The following is a 19,758-nucleotide window of genomic DNA, read 5'->3' on the forward strand; positions in this document are numbered from 1 at the left end:
AAAATGCTAGCAGGTATTCTTCAAGTTCAAAGAAAAATAGTAGCTCAAAGTCCCATTATATTAGTTTACCATTAGTTTGGACAAGACAATAGTTTTATATAGGTCAATTCCATTATATGTACAACGAAACCTTCCAAAAGATCAACTCTTTGAGAAGACGTCTCTAGATTTCCTGTGACAAACATTTCCATTATATCCATTGCATATTTTAGTGGAGATAAGGGATCCCCTACTGCTAAAAACAAATGCTATAATGGTGCTTACCGGCGGCACCAGGAGGTATAGACAGATACCGGACAAGATAGAAAAATTAAATGTAGATGTTTATTTAGAATAATGGCCTATGTGTTTTGAATGTGTCAAACTGTCTTTCTGACTCCTTTGAAGGATGTAGTTTGTTATTTATTCTAAATTATATCAAAAACGGAAACAATTGGAGTCACCCCTCGACAAAGGTTGATCCCGAAACGCTGCGGTGGTGTTGCGCTACTCCCTAGGTTTTTGATACCTAAGTATGTATTACTGCACTAATATGTTTTCTTATAATGTTTTATGATGGAAGCTGCAAGCTGTAAGCACTTTGATTCGTTTTTTGTAGCATGTATTGCACGGAATGGAAGCAGTATTAGCGTTTATGTTCATGAGGTACTATACCAGGGCTTAGTGTGACACTTTCTTTTTTCTTCCCCCACTTTTGTGGAAATCTCTTTTTGTGTTTTATAATGTACTAATAAACATAATATATTTTTTGCTATTTCTGAGTAAATGACAAAAAAAATTTCCGTTTTTGATATGATTATTGGGAGTTCATATTAGCAGGTATTTTATTCTGAAGGCTATATATATATGTAACTGAGGTAGTGTACCCTGGGTATTAGATACATATTTTTCCTATATTTAGAACCCTTTCTTTTGTCCCACAGCATCAATGTATGATTTTTGTTCTTGAAGAACATCAGATGTTGTGGTCACATAAAAAATCCATTATGGACCATGAGGGAGAAGCCAGAAGTAGGTTGAACAACTACTTAACAAATGATTGTCTGATAAACAGTCATTTCACCGACACAGCCATATTCATCTTATTTCATATTGGCCATATTGGTAGTATTGGTAGTATACTCTCCCTCTATATACCAGTTTTATATATATATATATATATATATATATATATATATATATGTTGGTCGTCTTTGTGACCACATATATATAATTTGAATATCCCTCTCTTATGCCATTTATATTGGTTACGTTTGTGCCATCCCTTACTGAGAGTATACTACCATATCTTTATGGAGTGTATACTACCATGCTACTATGTCTACCATACCACCCATGATTGCTTTATTTTCATAAGCATTATGTTGCCTTTCATATCATCTATAGTAGCACGGTAACATATTACTTTGTCCTTCCCATTACCAGCATTCTTATTGCCTCTTATTTATTCTTTTTATCTTTCCGTCCCATGCACCTTTCCCCCCGGTACATACACTATTGTTTCCAGCGGTATGTGCTGGCACATTTCCCCACACAATATATACCGTGCCGTACATACATAGTTGCCGAATTGCTCACAGCACTATTCTTTATGACATAGTTGCCACTAACTACTGACACATTGTACAGTCCACAACTGCTGATGTCGGCGCTCACAGTCAGCACTGACATCACTGACAGCTTCGCTCTCTCTCCTGCCCGGGTCTCCCTCCTGATTGTTGGACGTCTGTAGTCACGTTACGGCCGCTCCCTAGTGACGCGTCCGTGATTACATTTCGCTGCGCTGAATAGAGGTCTCACAAGCACATCAGCACATGGCTGTTCGCCACTCCTGACGTCAAGATTTGTTCCTATCTGCCATCCGGATGTGTTCCACAGCAGCCCGGATGTTGCCACCACTGGCTGAATGTTTTACTCTGCTTTCCACTGTAACCCTACTGAATATTGTTATATTATTCTTGCATCCATTTACTTCTTATTATAACTTATTGCATTTTTATTACTGGTGTTGAATTTTTACTGTTTTAACTGTGTATTACGTGATGAGTGTTTGCTTTGGCCCCTCCCACATGGGTGTTGGCGCCTTTTTTGCACCTATTTAAAGCCTGACTGTACCCACTGTCTGTATACTGATCTGAAGAAGGGAGTGGCTCCCCTGAAATGCGTAATCTCCTTTTATTTGTTTTATCCAAATAAACCTTCCAGTGTTTTGTACTTCTGCATCTCTGATTTTGGTTTGTTACATCCTACTTGGAATCAGCAGCGCCTCTCCAAGGTCCTTTTGTCACGATATTGCACGGTTTCACAGAATAAAGAACTTTCCTGAGTAAAAGATGTTTGGTTTCCGGTTCAAAGATGTTTTTTTTTTGTTCCTTTCTAAATTTATATGACCTAATGTAAATGAGACGGATTACCAAACCGGGTACAAGTCACAACGCTCATACCTCATTTAATATTTGAGTTGCATTCTTGGCTCTTAGAAGCTCAGGGGTCTCTTCTAATGCAGTGAGGCCTCGTCCTCTGATAGTATCATCCAAGTCCTTCCTGTATTCTCTCTAAAGAATTAGGCAATGATAAAAAAAAATATATTTAGCCACAAAAAAAAAATCACAGAAATAAAAAAAAAAACACAAACAAATAAACAAACAAACAGCAGATTACTCAGCAATAACAGTAACAAACAATGGCATACAAAATACTGATAATAAGCAAATGATATGAAAATGGCCAAGATTAAGTGCCAAGATTAAGTATTTGGAAGCGATGTTTAGAATGATTTCGCCATCTAAGTGATAGCACAAATACAATGACTACATAAATGAGACATACAACACGTAGTGAAACATAAACAAAGACAAGAACATAAAGAAATGGGATGGAGAGGTTATTAGTGGAATTATTCGAATTGTAGAAGATTGAGCAGATGCTACCTCGCTCGCTATTTTTGTAGCATGTCTGACATGTAACAATGATGGCGTAACCTCCAAACCAGTAAGGTTTCTGCCCTTAATGTGTTCTTCCAAGTCTTTCTTATATTCTTTCTGATGAAGGCAGGAAGAAAAATATGACACACAGTAGACACTAATGCTTACTTTCTATAATTGTAACTATAGTTTTTAAGTTTGTTAAATGGAAATCAGTATTTAAGAGTATCTATTATGTTCAATAATGTATTAAATTGATTCTTTTATGCTTGAGGGTGGGGATGTTTCTTCAATTTTCATTTCAAATTGCAATGTATATTTAGTTTATTCACTTGCAGTACCACTTTTAAACAGTGGGGGATTCTGATTGTGGTAGAAGTCAATGTGGCATAAGTATACGTCAAAAGGTCCCTAGGCCTCCATTCACTGAATGGAGGCCACAAGAGTCTAATTTTGATAATAAATGTCAGGATTGTCTTTTTATAATATGGAAGTGTGTAGAAGACTACAATATTCCATACAGAGGGATGCAGTAAAAAAACAAACAAACAAAAAAAAACATTCTGCCTGGTATATGTCTTTTTTTTTTTTAACATGGAAGACTATGGTGGACAAGATGCCACTAAATGTTAAAGGGGTACTACAGTGAAAAACTTTTTTTTTTTTTTTTTTTTTTTTTTTTAAATCAACTGGTGCCAGAAAGTTAAACAGATTTGTAAATTACTTCTATTAAAAAATCTTAATCCTTCCTATACTTATTAGCTGCTGAATACTACAGAGGAAATTCTTTTCCGTTTGGAACACAGAGCTCTCTGCTGACATCATGAGCACAGTGCTCTCTGCTGACATCTCTGTCCATTTTAGGAACTGTCCAGAGTAAAATGAAATCCCCATAGCAAACATATGCTGCTCTGGACAGTTCCTAAAATGGACAGAGATGTCAGCAGAGAGCACTGTGCTCATGATGTCAGCAGACAGCTCTGTGTTTCAAAAAGAAAAGAATTTCCTCTGTAGTATTCAGCAGCCAATAAGTACAGGAAGGATTAAGATTTTTTAATAGAAGTAAGTTGCAAATATGTTTAACTTTCTGGCACCAGTTGATTTAAAAAAAAAAAAAGTTTTTCACCGGAGTACCCCTTTTAATGCACTGTGAAAAGAGCCTTAAAGGGGTATTCCTATTTTATAAAGTGATGGCCTATTTCTTGGATATGATCGGTGGGGGCCTGACCACTGGTACCTCCATGATCCTTGGAGTACTGACTCAGCGCTTACAGTTCATCTCAGCACGTGGGTGGCCCAGCATTAAGACTGTGAATGGAAATGCTGCCAGTCCCATTCACTTGAGTAGAGCTGTCCTTCAACTCCCCTGCACAGAGGGTGGTTGCGTGGCACTGTGCAGGAAAAGACAAGTTAAAGGGGTACTCTGCTGCCCCAGCGTTCGTAACATTTTGTTCCGAACACTTGGAGCAGGCAGAGGGGGAGGTGACTAGTGTTGAGCACGAATATTCCTAAAGCAAATTTTTATCACGAATATCGGCAATTCGCAATTTCACGAATATTTTGAATATAGTGCTATATATTCGTAATGACGAATATTCGAATTTTCGCATTGGGAAAAAAAAGTGAACAAACACAGCGAATATGCAAATTTTGCAAACATAGGATGAATAATCGTCAATATATTAGCGAAATATCGCAAATTCGAATATGGCCCCTGCTGCTCATCACTAGTCGTGACGTCACGGCCACGTCCCTCAAGATGTCATGCCACGCCCACTCAATGCAAGTCTATAAGAGGAGGTGTTGCACAGAGATCATGGGGGTCCCAGCGGCGGGACTCCCGCGATCAGGCATCTTATCCCCTATCCTTTCGATAAGGGATAAGATGTCTAGGAGAGGAGTACCCCTTTAAGAGTTATAATGCTAAAGCAGTACTGTGGGCCCTTGCTTCATAGGATTGGTGGGATCCAAAGAGGTTTGACCTCCCACAATCAAAGTGATTCTAGCAATATGCCACCCCTTTATGAGAAGGGAACACCCCAATGAATTGTTCACTGGAAAAAGCAGGTACTTTGTATACTTAGGTCTACAATATAATATTTATAGTAGTTTTAATAGTATAGTGGTTTTACATTTGAAACCCATAAATTTAGTTTACATAAAAATTTGAGTAACTTTGTAAATACATTGTTTTATTTATATTGTAGATCCTGATTTTTTTTCCTGATGGACTATAGTCCAGAGCTAAATCCACCATTTTAAAGACTTCATAGCTAAGATCTTCAAGTATTCTACTGGTATTACTACTGGTGTAATGCCAGTACTGTAAATATAATGTTCAATTGTGAACAGAACATTCAAATACTATTAAAATCACAATTTCTTTTTCAGTTTGAAGGAAAAACAAACTACAGTGAATAAAATCTGAATGGACCGATACAGATGTATTCCTTATACAGGCATGCTTCAGAATGTATAAGGTTTCCATTTAACAACAACAACTTCAAGCTTCGAGGCTTGAAGTACTAACATATCATCTCATATACAGTGACATCATACACAAACATGGATCCAACTGTGTCTCTAACATAATGGTGTTACAAATATATAGGAATATATTTGAGGAAAAATAAATACAATAGTGAACAAAATACATTATAATCTTTTACCAAAAAAACACACATCCATTAAAGTAATAGACAAAAATATTGAGAAACAACATTCAGAAATAAAATCAAATTTGTAAACAAAGTTTAACTGCAATAACATTTCCCATCAAAAGCTTAAATGAAAATTATATTGTGATAACATTTAAAACCCAAAATGATAAAAAAAAAAAAAAACCTGGGAAAAAACCCTTTTGATATCCCCCATTGATCAAAATGTCCATCCGCTGGGACCCTCATCAACCCCAAGAATGAAGGTCAATTGTCCCCCAAATGTATGTAGTGGTAGCGCATATGCTTGGCCAGTACTCCATTTAATCTCAATGGGGCTTCCAAACATTGCTGAGCTCAACTCTTGGCTATATTTGGAAGCCTCAGAGAGAATAAATGGAGCTCTGGCCGTATATGTGTGCTGCTGCTTCATTCATTTCTACTGATCCGATTCATTCACCTCTACCTATCATTTAGCTGAATTTGGGATAACCCTGTTAAATAAGAGTAACGTAACGACTTTAACCTATTCCAAACCCATGACAAACCGGTATGTCATAAGTTGGGTAAGAGGGAATATGGTGGGGACCCGCCATAAACCAGGTAAAGAGGATATCATTAAATAAAGGTCATGTCACACATTTTCAGGGGTGTAAATGAATTACTTGATTGATTTGATTTAAAAATTACTTTCAATAATACCCTTTGAGTGAATTACTGTATATATAACCAATGGTGGACAGATGTATTTTTTTAATACATTGAACATGGTAGAGTAGAGTAGTCTCTATGAAATGTACTTATAACACTTACATCACTTTGCATGTGTTGTGCCTCTTTGGCGGTGACATAGGTTGGGGTCTCAAAGTCCAGCATAGCTTTACCTCTTTCCTTTTCATACTTCTCCTTATATTTGACCTAGTAAGAGTAAAGAATAAAAGATAATAATAAGCTGGAGGAAGACAATTGTTGCAAAGTACTAATATAGAAATTTTTTTTTTTAAATGAAAAAAAAATTGTTCTACTAAATAAAACCTGGATGCGCATCTTTTCATGATTATAACATTTAATTACTATATTTCAGTAGCCAGCTTTTAATTTGTTTATGATGAATATTGCTGGATTCATGACTAAAGAAAATAATGTCCAGTTTTCTATTAACTAACATTTTTTTTCTCAAGTAAATACAGTTTACACTCCGGGCTATTTAAGTAAATCATTTACAATCTCGCTGTTTTCAATTACTTAAAGAAAAAAAAAAAAAATAATTTTCAGGAACGAAGCAAAACCTGTAGGAGACTTTTTATTCTGAGACACACTGGGCAGCAGATAATAGTTATTTTACAGGAGCTTCATTTATGATGACCCGACAGATTTTATCTTTGCAGAAAAAAAAGTTAATAATTTTTTTTTTTTACAAAATTCTATGTTCTACTTTTCTTCCCAACCAACAAAACAGTAATATAAAAAGAAATGTAAATGTCTTAAAATAAATAAATCCTGTTATAGATAAGCGACTTAGCTGTTTGAGAAAATAGTGTTTATGCATTTTACAAAAAGACTTTTCTTTGTGCACCACAAATTTAAAAGATTAACGTTTGAGGCAATAAAGCTATCTTTTATTGTTAATAATGTAAATTTAGGAAATAATAAAAAGACAAAACAGTTTTTTTTTTCACAGCATATATTTTTGTGCTGCCAAAACCATGCCCACGTCCAGTGGCTTTTAACTAGACTGTTAACTTCTTCACAATTTTTTGGGTAAGCAGTTGAAGGAGGGAACATGAGTGTGGTTCCTGCCAAATACGGCTGGCCGCTCCATGTTGCTCCACCTTAGGGTCAGTTCAGACGAGGGTATTCTCTGCTGCAGATTTGCTGTAGCAGATTTTGCTACCCAATGAAGTCAATGGGCAGCAAAATCTGCTAAAGCAAATCTACAGCAGAAAATACACACGTGTAAACTGACCCTTAAAGGGGTACTCTGCCCCTAGACATCCTATCCCCTATCCAAAGGATAGGGGATAAGATGTCAGATTGCGGGGGTCCCGCCGCTGGGGACCCCCTGGATCTTGGCTGCAGCACTCACCTGTTGCGGCTTCTGGAAATGCTGGAGGATTCGGCTCCCGCCCACGGTGCCGTGAGATCGTGACGTCACGACTCTGCCCCCGTGTGACGTCAGGCCCCGCCCCTCAATGCAAGTCTATGGGAGGGGGCGTGACGGCTGTCACGCCCCCTCCCATAGACTTGCATTGAGGGGGCGGGGCGTGACATCACAAGGGGGCAGAGTCGTGATGTCACGGTCTCCCATCACCGTGGTCGTGAGGCGTTAGGATGAGAGCCTCCAGCGCTGCCGGAAGCCGCAACAGGTGAGTGCTGCAGCCGAGATCCCGGGGGTCCCCAGCGACGGGACTCCCGCGATCTGACATCTTAACCCCTATCCTTTCGATAAGGAATAAGATGTCTAGGGGCGTAGTACCCCTTTAAAGGACTTTTCCTATCTCATTAAGTTATCCCTTATCCACAGGATGGGGGAAGCAAGCAGATCAGTGGAGGTCCAACTGCTGGGACCCAGAACAGGGACATAGTTGTCCCCCAGAATGAATAGTGCGGACCTTGACTTTGCAGCCGACACCCCTTTTATTCCCTATGTAGCAACCATTTCTGAAATCAGCACTATAAACAATCAACGAAGAGATGGTTGCGCAGGCGCAGTCTGCACCATTCATTCCAGGGACAATGATATCCCCATTCTCGGGATCAGTAAAGGTCCTAGTGGTTGGACCCCATGATCTGCTTGTCACCCCCTACCTGTCCATAGGGAATAACTTAATGAGATAGGTTACCCCCTTTATTGTAGTTTATTCAGATAACCAATACAAGGAATACTTTAGGCCTCATGCACATAACCATATTATAGAGTTTTCTTGAACAAGTTCTAAATACAATGCCTGTACGCCCATAGTGTACCCCCATGGAGTACTGATTCCATACAGGGGGCACATAGGGTTTGTTTTTGGGACAAATTCATATGAAAGCATTACACCTAAGGCCCCTTTCACATGGCAGTAGTTTGCATCATTATTTTTCAGAATAGAAATAGAGAAGGGTCAAAAAAGAAGGATAGGCTTGATGAGTTGGTACCCCTACTAGTATTCTGCCATGTGACAGTGGTCTTAGGGAGAATTCGACACCAGAATGTTAATGGGTCCAAAGTAGGTCACACAATATATCATAAGCTTATATAGAATTTACAGTAATATGCACTGGTATATAAAACTTACGATACTCTGCAGTTCTGTTGCCTCCTTGACATGTACTTGATCAAGTGAATCGGGCATCATTTGGTTGTGACCCTTACTCTTCCGATATTCCTTCTTGTACCGGTACTGAAGGAAAGTGTCAAAAACTGCCTCAATCATATCCTAACATATCTGTCTGCTACTGGATCCAAGGTTATTTTACAAAATATGACTTTAGGGAAAGGTTCAGATTAAACTAAAATAATATAATTTAATAACAGGCTATGAATTACTGCATTAACGTATTCTGCAGCGCTTAATATAGTTATGATAATATATACTCCAAATAGAATGTATCTAAATATTTATGAGTTAAATAATATAAAGTAAAGGTACACTAGTGCTTAAATTATAGATAAGTTGTTAGGTATACAAGACAGGTTGAATCCTACTAAAAACATATATAAAATTAAATATTAATAATTTATTTTTATACTTTATTATAATTTTACATTGTATATAAATGTTGACTAATATATACGGTAATTAGTATTAAACATAATTTTTCTATGAAGAAGAAATCAAACCAAAATTAAGGTTAGGAAAAATGGGCAGACTATGACTAAATTACTGAATTAATAGAAAAGTAAATAGGTTATATATATGTACGGTATATATTTTTGTATATTGAGCAATTATTAATGACTATATTATTGTCTACAAAAGTTGTTATATGAAATATTATTCGGCATGGTTAGTCTATCTGGATGAATATAAGAAAGGAATGAGTTAAGGGCTGTTTGAATTAGCTGGTATACTTCTTTTTTTGTCACTTTATGTATGTCCACTCTCGAATACCTGTAAATTTCTTTATATATCTTAAAAGCAGTAGGAACTTCTCTAATACAAAACTTTAAATCTCCTGCATGGACATAAATTACAATTATTTTTCCCTTCATCCACCACTAGATTATGTTTTAAATCTACAGTATGTCTGTGCAGGGGATTTGGAACTCTGTATCAGAAACCAGAGCTCTAACCACTGTCACGATGCCGGCTGGCAGGTAGTGGATCCTCTGTGCCAGAGAGGGATTGGCGTGGACCGTGCTAGTGGATCGGTTCTAAGTCACTACTGGTTTTCACCAGAGCCCGCCGCAAAGCGGGATGGTCTTGCTGCGGCGGTAGTGACCAGGTCGTATCCACTAGCAACGGCTCAACCTCTCTGACTGCTGAAGATAGGCGCGGTACAAGGGAGTAGACAGAAGCAAGGTCGGACGTAGCAGAAGGTCGGGGCAGGCAGCAAGGATCGTAGTCGGGGGCAACGGCAGGAGGTCTGGAACACAGGCTAGGAACACACAAGGAAACGCTTTCACTGGCACAATGGCAACAAGATCCGGCGAGGGAGTGAAGGGGAAGTGAGGTATAAATAGGGAGTGCACAGGTGAACACACTAATTGGAACCACTGCGCCAATCAGCGGCGCAGTGGCCCTTTAAATCGCAGAGACCCGGCGCGCGCGCGCCCTAGGGAGCGGGGCCGCGCGCGCCGGGACAGGACAGACGGAGAGCGAGTCAGGTACGGGAGCCGTGATGCGCATCGCGAGCGGGCGCTACCCGCATCGCGAATCGCATCCCGGCTGGAGACGGTATCGCAGCGCACCGGGTCAGTGGAGCTGCCCGGAGCGCTGCGGTAGCGAGAGAGAAGCGAGCGCTCCGGGGAGGAGCGGGGACCCAGAGCGCTCGGCGTAACAGTACCCCCCCCCCTTGGGTCTCCCCCTCTTCTTAGAGCCTGAGAACCTGAGGAGCAGACTTTTGTCTAGGATGTTGTCCTCAGGTTCTCAGGATCTCTCTTCAGGTCCACAGCCCTCCCAATCCACCAAAAAGAACCTTTTTCCTCTGACCGTCTTGGAGGCCAGTATCTCTTTCACTGAGAAGACGTCAGAAGAACCGGAGACAGGAGTGGGAGAAACTAATTTGGGAGAGAAACGGTTGATGATGAGTGGTTTAAGAAGAGAGACATGAAAGGCATTAGGAATACGGAGAGAAGGAGGAAGAAGAAGTTTGTAAGAGACAGGATTAATTTGGCACAAGACTTTGAAAGGACCAAGATAGCGTGGACCCAGTTTGTAACTGGGGACACGAAAGCGGACATATTTAGCGGAGAGCCATACCTTGTCTCCGGGAGCAAAAATGGGGGGAGCTCTTCTTTTCTGATCGGCAAACTTTTTCATGCGAGATGAAGCCTGTAAAAGAGAATCTTGGGTCTCTTTCCATATGGTGGAAAGATCACGAGTCACTTCATCTACAGCGGGCAAACCAGAGGGCAAGGGAGTAGGGAGGGGGGGAAGAGGGTGACGGCCGTACACCACGAAAAATGGGGATTTGGAGGAAGATTCAGAGACTCTAAAGTTATACGAGAATTCGGCCCATGGTAGAAGATCTGCCCAATCATCCTGGCGGGAGGAAACAAAATGTCGTAAATAATCACCCAAGACCTGGTTAATTCTTTCTACTTGTCCATTGGATTGAGGATGATATGCAGAAGAAAAGTTTAATTTAATCTTGAGTTGTTTACAGAGAGCCCTCCAGAATTTTGACACGAATTGGACGCCTCTATCCGAGACTATCTGTGTGGGCAACCCGTGAAGACGAAAAATGTGTACAAAAAATTGTTTAGCCAACTGAGGCGCTGAAGGAAGACCAGGAAGAGGGATGAAATGTGCCATCTTGGAGAATCGATCAACGACCACCCAAACAACAGTGTTGCCACGGGATGGGGGTAGGTCTGTAATAAAATCCATACCAATCAGAGACCAAGGCTGTTCGGGGACAGGCAGAGGATGAAGAAAACCAGCGGGCTTCTGGCGAGGAGTCTTATCCCGGGCACAGACAGTGCAGGCTCGCACAAAGTCCACGACATCCGTCTCCAGAGTCGGCCACCAATAGAAGCGAGAGATGAGTTGCACAGATTTCTTGATGCCTGCATGACCTGCGAGATGGGAGGAGTGACCCCATTTGAGGATTCCGAGGCGTTGGCGTGGAGAGACGAAGGTCTTTCCTGGAGGAGTTTGCCTGATGGAGGCTGGAGAAGTGGAAATCAGGCAGTCAGGAGGAATGATGTGTTGCGGAGAGAGTTCAACTTCCGAGGCATCCGAGGAACGAGAGAGAGCATCGGCCCTAATGTTCTTATCGGCAGGCCGAAAGTGAATTTCAAAATTAAATCGGGCAAAGAACAGAGACCACCTGGCCTGGCGAGGATTCAGCCGTTGGGCAGACTGGAGATAGGAGAGGTTCTTGTGATCGGTGTAAATAATAACTGGAAATCTTGATCCCTCCAGCAGATGCCTCCATTCCTCAAGTGCTAATTTAATGGCTAGAAGCTCTCGATCCCCGATGGAGTAGTTCCTCTCCGCCGGAGAGAAGGTCCTAGAAAAAAAACCACAAGTAACAGCATGCCCGGAAGAATTTTTTTGTAGAAGGACCGCTCCAGCTCCTACAGAGGAGGCATCAACCTCCAATAGGAAGGGTTTAGATGGGTCAGGTCTGGAGAGCACGGGAGCCGAAGAAAAGGCAGACTTGAGCCGTTTAAAGGCGTCTTCCGCTTGAGGAGGCCAAGACTTGGGATTGGCATTTTTTTTGGTTAAAGCCACGATAGGGGCCACAACGGTAGAAAAATGTGGAATAAATTGCCTGTAATAATTGGCGAACCCCAAAAAACGTTGGATAGCACGGAGTCCGGAGGGGCGTGGCCAATCTAAGACGGCAGAGAGTTTGTCTGGATCCATTTGTAGTCCCTGGCCAGAGACCAAGTATCCTAGGAAAGGAAGAGATTGGCATTCAAACAGACATTTCTCTATCTTGGCATAAAGTTGATTGTCACGAAGTCTCTGAAGAACCATACGAACATGCTGGCGGTGTTCTTCTAGATTGGCAGAAAAAATCAGGATATCGTCCAGATATACAACAACACAGGAGTATAAGAGATCACGAAAAATTTCATTAACAAAGTCTTGGAAGACGGCAGGGGCGTTGCACAGGCCAAAGGGCATGACCAGATACTCAAAGTGTCCATCTCTAGTGTTAAATGCCGTTTTCCATTCATCCCCCTCTCTGATGCGGATGAGATTATAAGCACCTCTTAAGTCCAGTTTGGTAAAGATGTGGGCACCTTGGAGGCGATCAAAGAGTTCAGAGATGAGGGGTAGGGGGTAGCGGTTCTTTACCGTGATTTTATTAAGACCGCGGTAGTCAATGCAAGGACGTAGAGAGCCATCTTTTTTGGACACAAAGAAAAATCCGGCTCCGGCAGGAGAGGAGGATTTACGGATAAAGCCTTTTTTTAAATTTTCCTGGATGTACTCCGACATAGCAAGAGTCTCTGGGGCGGACAGAGGATAGATTCTGCCCCGGGGTGGAGTAGTGCCCGGGAGGAGGTCAATAGGACAATCATAAGGCCTGTGAGGAGGTAGAGTCTCAGCTTGTTTTTTGCAAAAAACATCCGCAAAGTCCATATAGGCCTTAGGGAGACCGGTTACAGGGGGAACCACAGAGTCACGGCAAGGGGTACTGGGAACCGGTTTTAGGCAGTCCTTGAAACAAGAGGGCCCCCAACTCTTGATCTCCCCAGTGGACCAATCCAGGGTTGGGGAATGGAGTTGAAGCCAGGGTAGTCCAAGGAGGATTTCGGAAGTGCAATTGGGGAGGACCAAAAATTCAATCTTCTCGTGATGAGGTCCGATGCACGTTAGAAGGGGCTCCGTGCGGAAACGTATGGTACAGTCCAATCTTTCATTGTTTACACAATTGATGTAGAGGGGTCTGGCGAGACTGGTCACTGGGATGTTGAACCTGTTGACGAGAGAGGCCAAAATAAAATTTCCTGCAGATCCGGAATCCAAGAAGGCCATAGTAGAGAAGGAGAAGGCAGAGGCAGATATCCGCACAGGCACAGTAAGACGTGGAGAAGCAGAGTAGACATCAAGGACTGTCTCACCTTTGTGCGGAGTCAGCGTACGTCTTTCCAGGCGGGGAGGACGGATAGGACAATCCTTCAGGAAGTGTTCGGTACTGGCACAGTACAGGCAGAGATTCTCCATGCGGCATCGTGTCCTCTCTTGAGGTGTCAGGCGAGACCGGTCGACCTGCATAGCCTCCACGGCGGGAGGCACAGGAACGGATTGCAGGGGACCAGAGGAGAGAGGAGCCGGGGAGAAAAAACGCCTTGTGCGAACAAAGTCCATATCCTGGCGGAGCTCCTGACGCCTTTCGGAAAAACGCATGTCAATGCGAGTGGCAAGATGGATGAGTTCATGTAGGTTAGCAGGGATTTCTCGTGCGGCCAGAACATCTTTAATGTTGCTGGATAGGCCTTTTTTAAAGGTCGCGCAGAGGGCCTCATTATTCCAGGATAATTCTGAAGCAAGAGTACGGAATTGTACGGCGTACTCGCCAACCGAAGAATTACCCTGGACCAGGTTCAACAGGGCAGTCTCAGCAGAAGAGGCTCGGGCAGGTTCCTCAAAGACACTTCGAATTTCCGAGAAGAAGGAGTGTATAGAGGCAGTGACGGGGTCATTGCGGTCCCAGAGCGGTGTGGCCCATGACAGAGCTTTTCCAGACAGAAGGCTGACTACGAAAGCCACCTTAGACCTTTCAGTAGGAAACTGGTCCGACATCATCTCCAAGTGCAGGGAACATTGGGAAAGAAAGCCACGGCAGAATTTAGAGTCCCCATCAAATTTATCCGGCAAGGATAGTCGTAGACCAGAAGCGGCCACTCGCTGCGGAGGAGGTGCAGGAGCTGGCGGAGGAGATGATTGCTGAAGCTGTGGTAGTAGCTGCTGTAGCATCACGGTCAGTTGAGACAGCTGTTGGCCTTGTTGCGCTATCTGTTGTGACTGCTGGGCGACCACCGTGGTGAGGTCGGCGACAACTGGCAGAGGAACTTCAGCGGGATCCATGGCCGGATCTACTGTCACGATGCCGGCTGGCAGGTAGTGGATCCTCTGTGCCAGAGAGGGATTGGCGTGGACCGTGCTAGTGGATCGGTTCTAAGTCACTACTGGTTTTCACCAGAGCCCGCCGCAAAGCGGGATGGTCTTGCTGCGGCGGTAGTGACCAGGTCGTATCCACTAGCAACGGCTCAACCTCTCTGACTGCTGAAGATAGGCGCGGTACAAGGGAGTAGACAGAAGCAAGGTCGGACGTAGCAGAAGGTCGGGGCAGGCAGCAAGGATCGTAGTCGGGGGCAACGGCAGGAGGTCTGGAACACAGGCTAGGAACACACAAGGAAACGCTTTCACTGGCACAATGGCAACAAGATCCGGCGAGGGAGTGAAGGGGAAGTGAGGTATAAATAGGGAGTGCACAGGTGAACACACTAATTGGAACCACTGCGCCAATCAGCGGCGCAGTGGCCCTTTAAATCGCAGAGACCCGGCGCGCGCGCGCCCTAGGGAGCGGGGCCGCGCGCGCCGGGACAGGACAGACGGAGAGCGAGTCAGGTACGGGAGCCGGGATGCGCATCGCGAGCGGGCGCTACCCGCATCGCGAATCGCATCCCGGCTGGAGACGGTATCGCAGCGCACCGGGTCAGTGGAGCTGCCCGGAGCGCTGCGGTAGCGAGAGAGAAGCGAGCGCTCCGGGGAGGAGCGGGGACCCGGAGCGCTCGGCGTAACAACCACTATCAAGATATATTAGGAATAAAGGTGAGTAAATCTAATCTAATGCCAAATCAGAATCTAAGATATCAACTACCTATTTATTTAAAAATAAATAGTTCTGTGCTGAAAGTGTCCTGATTGTCTCCTAGGACTGCACTCTGAGATCTCCTAGTAAAGTGTCCAAGTCAGGTATGATACTCGGAGGTCTCCTAGGAAAGTGAACAAGTCAGGTATGGCACTCTGAGGACTCCTAGGACTGTGTCCAAGTCAGGTATGATACTCGGAGGTCTCCTAGGAAAGTGAACAAGTCAGGTATGATACTCTGAGGTCTCCTAGGAAAGTGTACAAGTCAGGTATGATACTCTGAGGTCTCCTAGGACTATGTCCAAGTCAGGTATGGCACTCTAAGGTCTCCTAGGACTGTGTCCAAGTCAGGTATGGCACTCTAAGGTCTCCTAGGACTGTGTCCAAGTCAGGTATGATACTCTGAGGTCTCCTAGGACTATGTCCAAGTCAGGTATGGCACTCTAAGGTCTCCTAGGACTGTGTCCAAGTCAGGTATGGCACTCTGAGGTCTCCTAGGAAAGTGTACAAGTCAGGTATGATACTCTGAGGTCTCCTAGGACTGTGTCCAAGTCAGGTATGGCACTCTAAGGTCTCTTAGGACTATGTCCAAGTCAGGTATGGCACTCTAAGGTCTCCTAGGACTATGTCCAAGTCAGGTATGGCACTCTGAGGTCTCCTAGGAAAGTGTACAAGTCAGGTATGATACTCTGAGGTCTCCTAGGAAAGTGTACAAGTCAGGTATGATACTCTGAGGTCTCCTAGGAAAGTGTACAAGTCAGGTATGATACTCTGAGGTCTCCTAGGACTATGTCCAAGTCAGGTATGGCACTCTGAGGTCTCCTAGGAAAGTGTACAAGTCAGGTATGGCACTCTGAGGTCTCCTAGGAAAGTGTACAAGTCAGGTATGATACTCTGAGGTCTCCTAGGACTGGATCCAAGTCAAGTATGACACTCTGAGGTCTCCTAGGACTGGATCCAAGTCAAGTATGACACTCTGAGGTCTCCTAGGACTGGATCCAAGTCAGGTATGACACTCTGAGGTCTCCTAGGACTGGATCCAAGTCAGTCAAGTATGACACTCTGAAGTCTCCTAGGACTGGATCCAAGTCAGGCATGACACTCTGAGGTCTCCTAGGACTGGATCCAAGTAAAGTATGACACTCTGGGGTCTCCTACGACTGTTTCCAAGTCAGATATAACACTCTGAGGTTGCTTAGGACTGTGTCCAAGTCAGGAATAACACTCTGAGGTCTCCTAGCACTGGATCCAAGTCAGGTATGACACTCTGAGGTCTAATAGGACTATATCCAATCCTATATGACCTGGAAGTGTCATGCCTGACTTTTCCAGGCTGGAAACTTCAGACCAAACAAATCTACAGTTGTTTAGTTAGATTCCAATTTGGCAAATTTTACTGAAGATTCTCTCACCTCTAGTTAGGAAATTATTTAGCACAGAATTTTGGACCTAAATGTAACATGGTGTTAAAGGGTAAATATTTGCTTGAGGTTTGATTAGCTTAGCTATATTAATATCTAGTAAAGAGCTGGATGGACTTTAAGCCAGTAAATAAGAAAAGGATGGCGACCATCTGATGCCCAAGGTGAAAAGCAGAAGAATTAGCTTTATTGGTTATAGCAGGAAGAAAAAGAAGTGAGAATTATCGTGGTTAAGTGATTATTTTTGGTAGAGGACTTACTTCACTTGCAAGTTTGCTTGTACCAGTGATATGTTGCATGTTCAAAGATTCCGCCATATCAGTCACTGGTTTGTGGAGCTTCTTGAGGTCAGCCTTATATTTGACCTGAAAAAAGTATGGAAAACATATGTCAACCTAAAACAGATATATATATATATATATATATATATATATATATATATATAAAAAAATAATATATATATATATATATATATATATTGATAATAAAAAAAAACATTAAAGGAAATGTGCCATCTTGAATTTTTAACTCATTCCAGCAAGATACTGATGCATGTTGTTTTTTTTTTTGTTTTTTTTTAGTCTGCTTCTATTTTCTGGTTGTAACTGTATTATTTAATTTTTATACATTTCCATGGGGGCAGCCATATTGTCCATGCTTCTGCTTTGTTCACAGCATTTAAAGATAGACTTTATAGCAGCTACATGGACATAGAAAACAATAGTCTCATTGAATACTATGGGAGAGTTTTCTAGTCATGCTCTGTGACCTGTGCCAAAAAGAAGAGGAGGAGAGTCATCACCACCACTTTTTGTGAACGTCCTGATCCTGTCTTATCTATATACTTATATTACCCTGCATTGTTCTATTGCCTATGATGATAAAGAGAAGGGGAACATCAGCTTATTGTTAGGCTTAGTGGCCTAAAAACTGAAAACAGAATCATTTTAAAATACAATAGTAAAATGAAAAATTAGAAAAAAAAACTCCAAATATTCTTTAAAAATATGTCTAAACTTAAAACTTATTTTGTAATAATACGGCCCCTTTAGATATTTAAAGCTTTCATTGATGTATATTTATTTTATTTGTTAAAAAAAAAAAAAAACAACGCAATAGGCCTTTTATTTATCAGAACAAAGATAAGTTTTAGCAATGATTGACACTGTAGTCTGTAAATCACTGGAGGACAGGCAGAATCAAGCTGAGTACTCTTTTCATAAATTCCCCTGACTAAAGGTCCCTGTACACATTGGTGAAAAGTTTTAGAACATTGGAACTAGACCAACTCCTCCTTATGCTCCTCCATAAATGATTTTGGGAGAAAAAAAAGCATCGGGCAATTGGATTCCAACTATCAGCCCCTTTTGTTTTGGGAAGATAAGCTGCTGAACTTCATGTGTATGTGGGGATCAGATGAGATAGCTGTCAGCTGAACAAACATTCAGCCAACAACTTTTGGGCACCATTACTATCACCACAGTGTATTTTTGACTCCCCCTTTTAGTTTTCAAATTTTTTTTTTTTTGCACCACTTGCACCACTTTGGGTATTAGGACATCGGACCTCTCCTCTGTCAGCCTTTTTTTGTTTTAATGGGAAAAAAAAATGAATATTTTATTCAAAAAATCGTTCTTATCATTGTATCCTTTACCTCACTAGCAAGGGTGTTTGCATCTTTCAAGGTCTGGTAAATTTTGGCCTCTTTGAGGTCATACTGAGGTCTGTTTCGCTTTTCTTTTGAAAAGTTTTCTTTGTACTTCACCTGTTGAAAAAAATATTTTCAAATTCATTTAGATAATCATGTGCAAAAAAAATCCACGGAATGGTGAGACAGAAACACTTTAAAGGGGTTATCCAGGAAAAACATATATATATATATACAGCAACAGAAGAATACAGCAGCACACTTAGCACAAAGATATAGATAAAACATGAGTATATAGATACAACATGAAAGGCTATACAGCTATGGTGCAATAAATGAAAATATAAAATTATGAAGTTATGAAATTGTGAGGTACTTAGCTTGCAATTGGGACGGTCCAAGCTATATGGTACTGAGTGACTTGGCGGCAATTTGGCGGCCAAATTGCAAGCTAAGCACCTCACTATTTCATAACTTCATAATTTTATATTTCCATTGATTGCACCACAGCTGTATAGCTTTTCATGTTGTATCTATATACTCATGTTTTATCTATATCTTTGTGCTAGCAGTGTGCTGCTGTATTCTTCTGTTGCTCTATATTTAGCCCAGCAGCCTGCACCTGTAAGCCAGGTCCATATAATAGTTTGGAACCAATAGTGCTGGCTAACTTATTCTTTTGTCTATATATATATATATATATATATATATATATATATATCTATCAATTTTTTATACAGATTTGTAAATTACTTCTATAAAAAAAATCTTAATCCTTTCAGTACTTATGAGCTGTTGAAGTTGAGTTGCTCTTTTATGTCTAAGTGCTCTCTGATGACACGTGTCTCGGGAACTGTCCAGAGTAAAAGCTGTCCAGAGTAAATAGCAAACCTCTTCTACTCTGTGCAGTTCCCGAGACAAGCAGAGATGTCGGCAGAGAGCACTGTTGCCAGACAGAAAAGAACAATTCAACTTCAGCAACTGTTAATTATTGGAAGGATTAAGATTTTTAATAAAAGTAATTTACAAATCTGTTTATATTTCTAAAGCTAGTTGATATAAAAAACATTTTTTTTCCTGGAATAACCCTTTAAGTAAAGGTGGCCTTGATAATAAAGACTAGAA

At 41.8% G+C, this 19,758-nt stretch overlaps 1 protein-coding gene across 1 annotated transcript in view; it reads right to left on the reverse strand.

Annotated features, from left to right (window-relative positions):
- Positions 1-19,758, reverse strand: part of NEB (nebulin) — a 219,258-nt gene that overhangs the window by 20,017 nt on the left and 179,483 nt on the right. Inside the window, exons 121-126 of the mRNA XM_056536625.1 lie at positions 18,640-18,750; positions 17,246-17,350; positions 8,863-8,967; positions 6,395-6,499; positions 2,931-3,041; positions 2,445-2,555 (exon numbers count right to left, since the gene is read on the reverse strand). Coding sequence (XP_056392600.1) covers positions 2,445-2,555; positions 2,931-3,041; positions 6,395-6,499; positions 8,863-8,967; positions 17,246-17,350; positions 18,640-18,750 — 648 coding nt within the window. The remainder of the gene's footprint in view (positions 1-2,444; positions 2,556-2,930; positions 3,042-6,394; positions 6,500-8,862; positions 8,968-17,245; positions 17,351-18,639; positions 18,751-19,758) is intronic.

The sequence above is a fragment of the Hyla sarda genome, chromosome 8, assembly GCF_029499605.1.
Source record: "Hyla sarda isolate aHylSar1 chromosome 8, aHylSar1.hap1, whole genome shotgun sequence".
NCBI classification, from domain to species: domain Eukaryota; kingdom Metazoa; phylum Chordata; class Amphibia; order Anura; family Hylidae; genus Hyla; species Hyla sarda.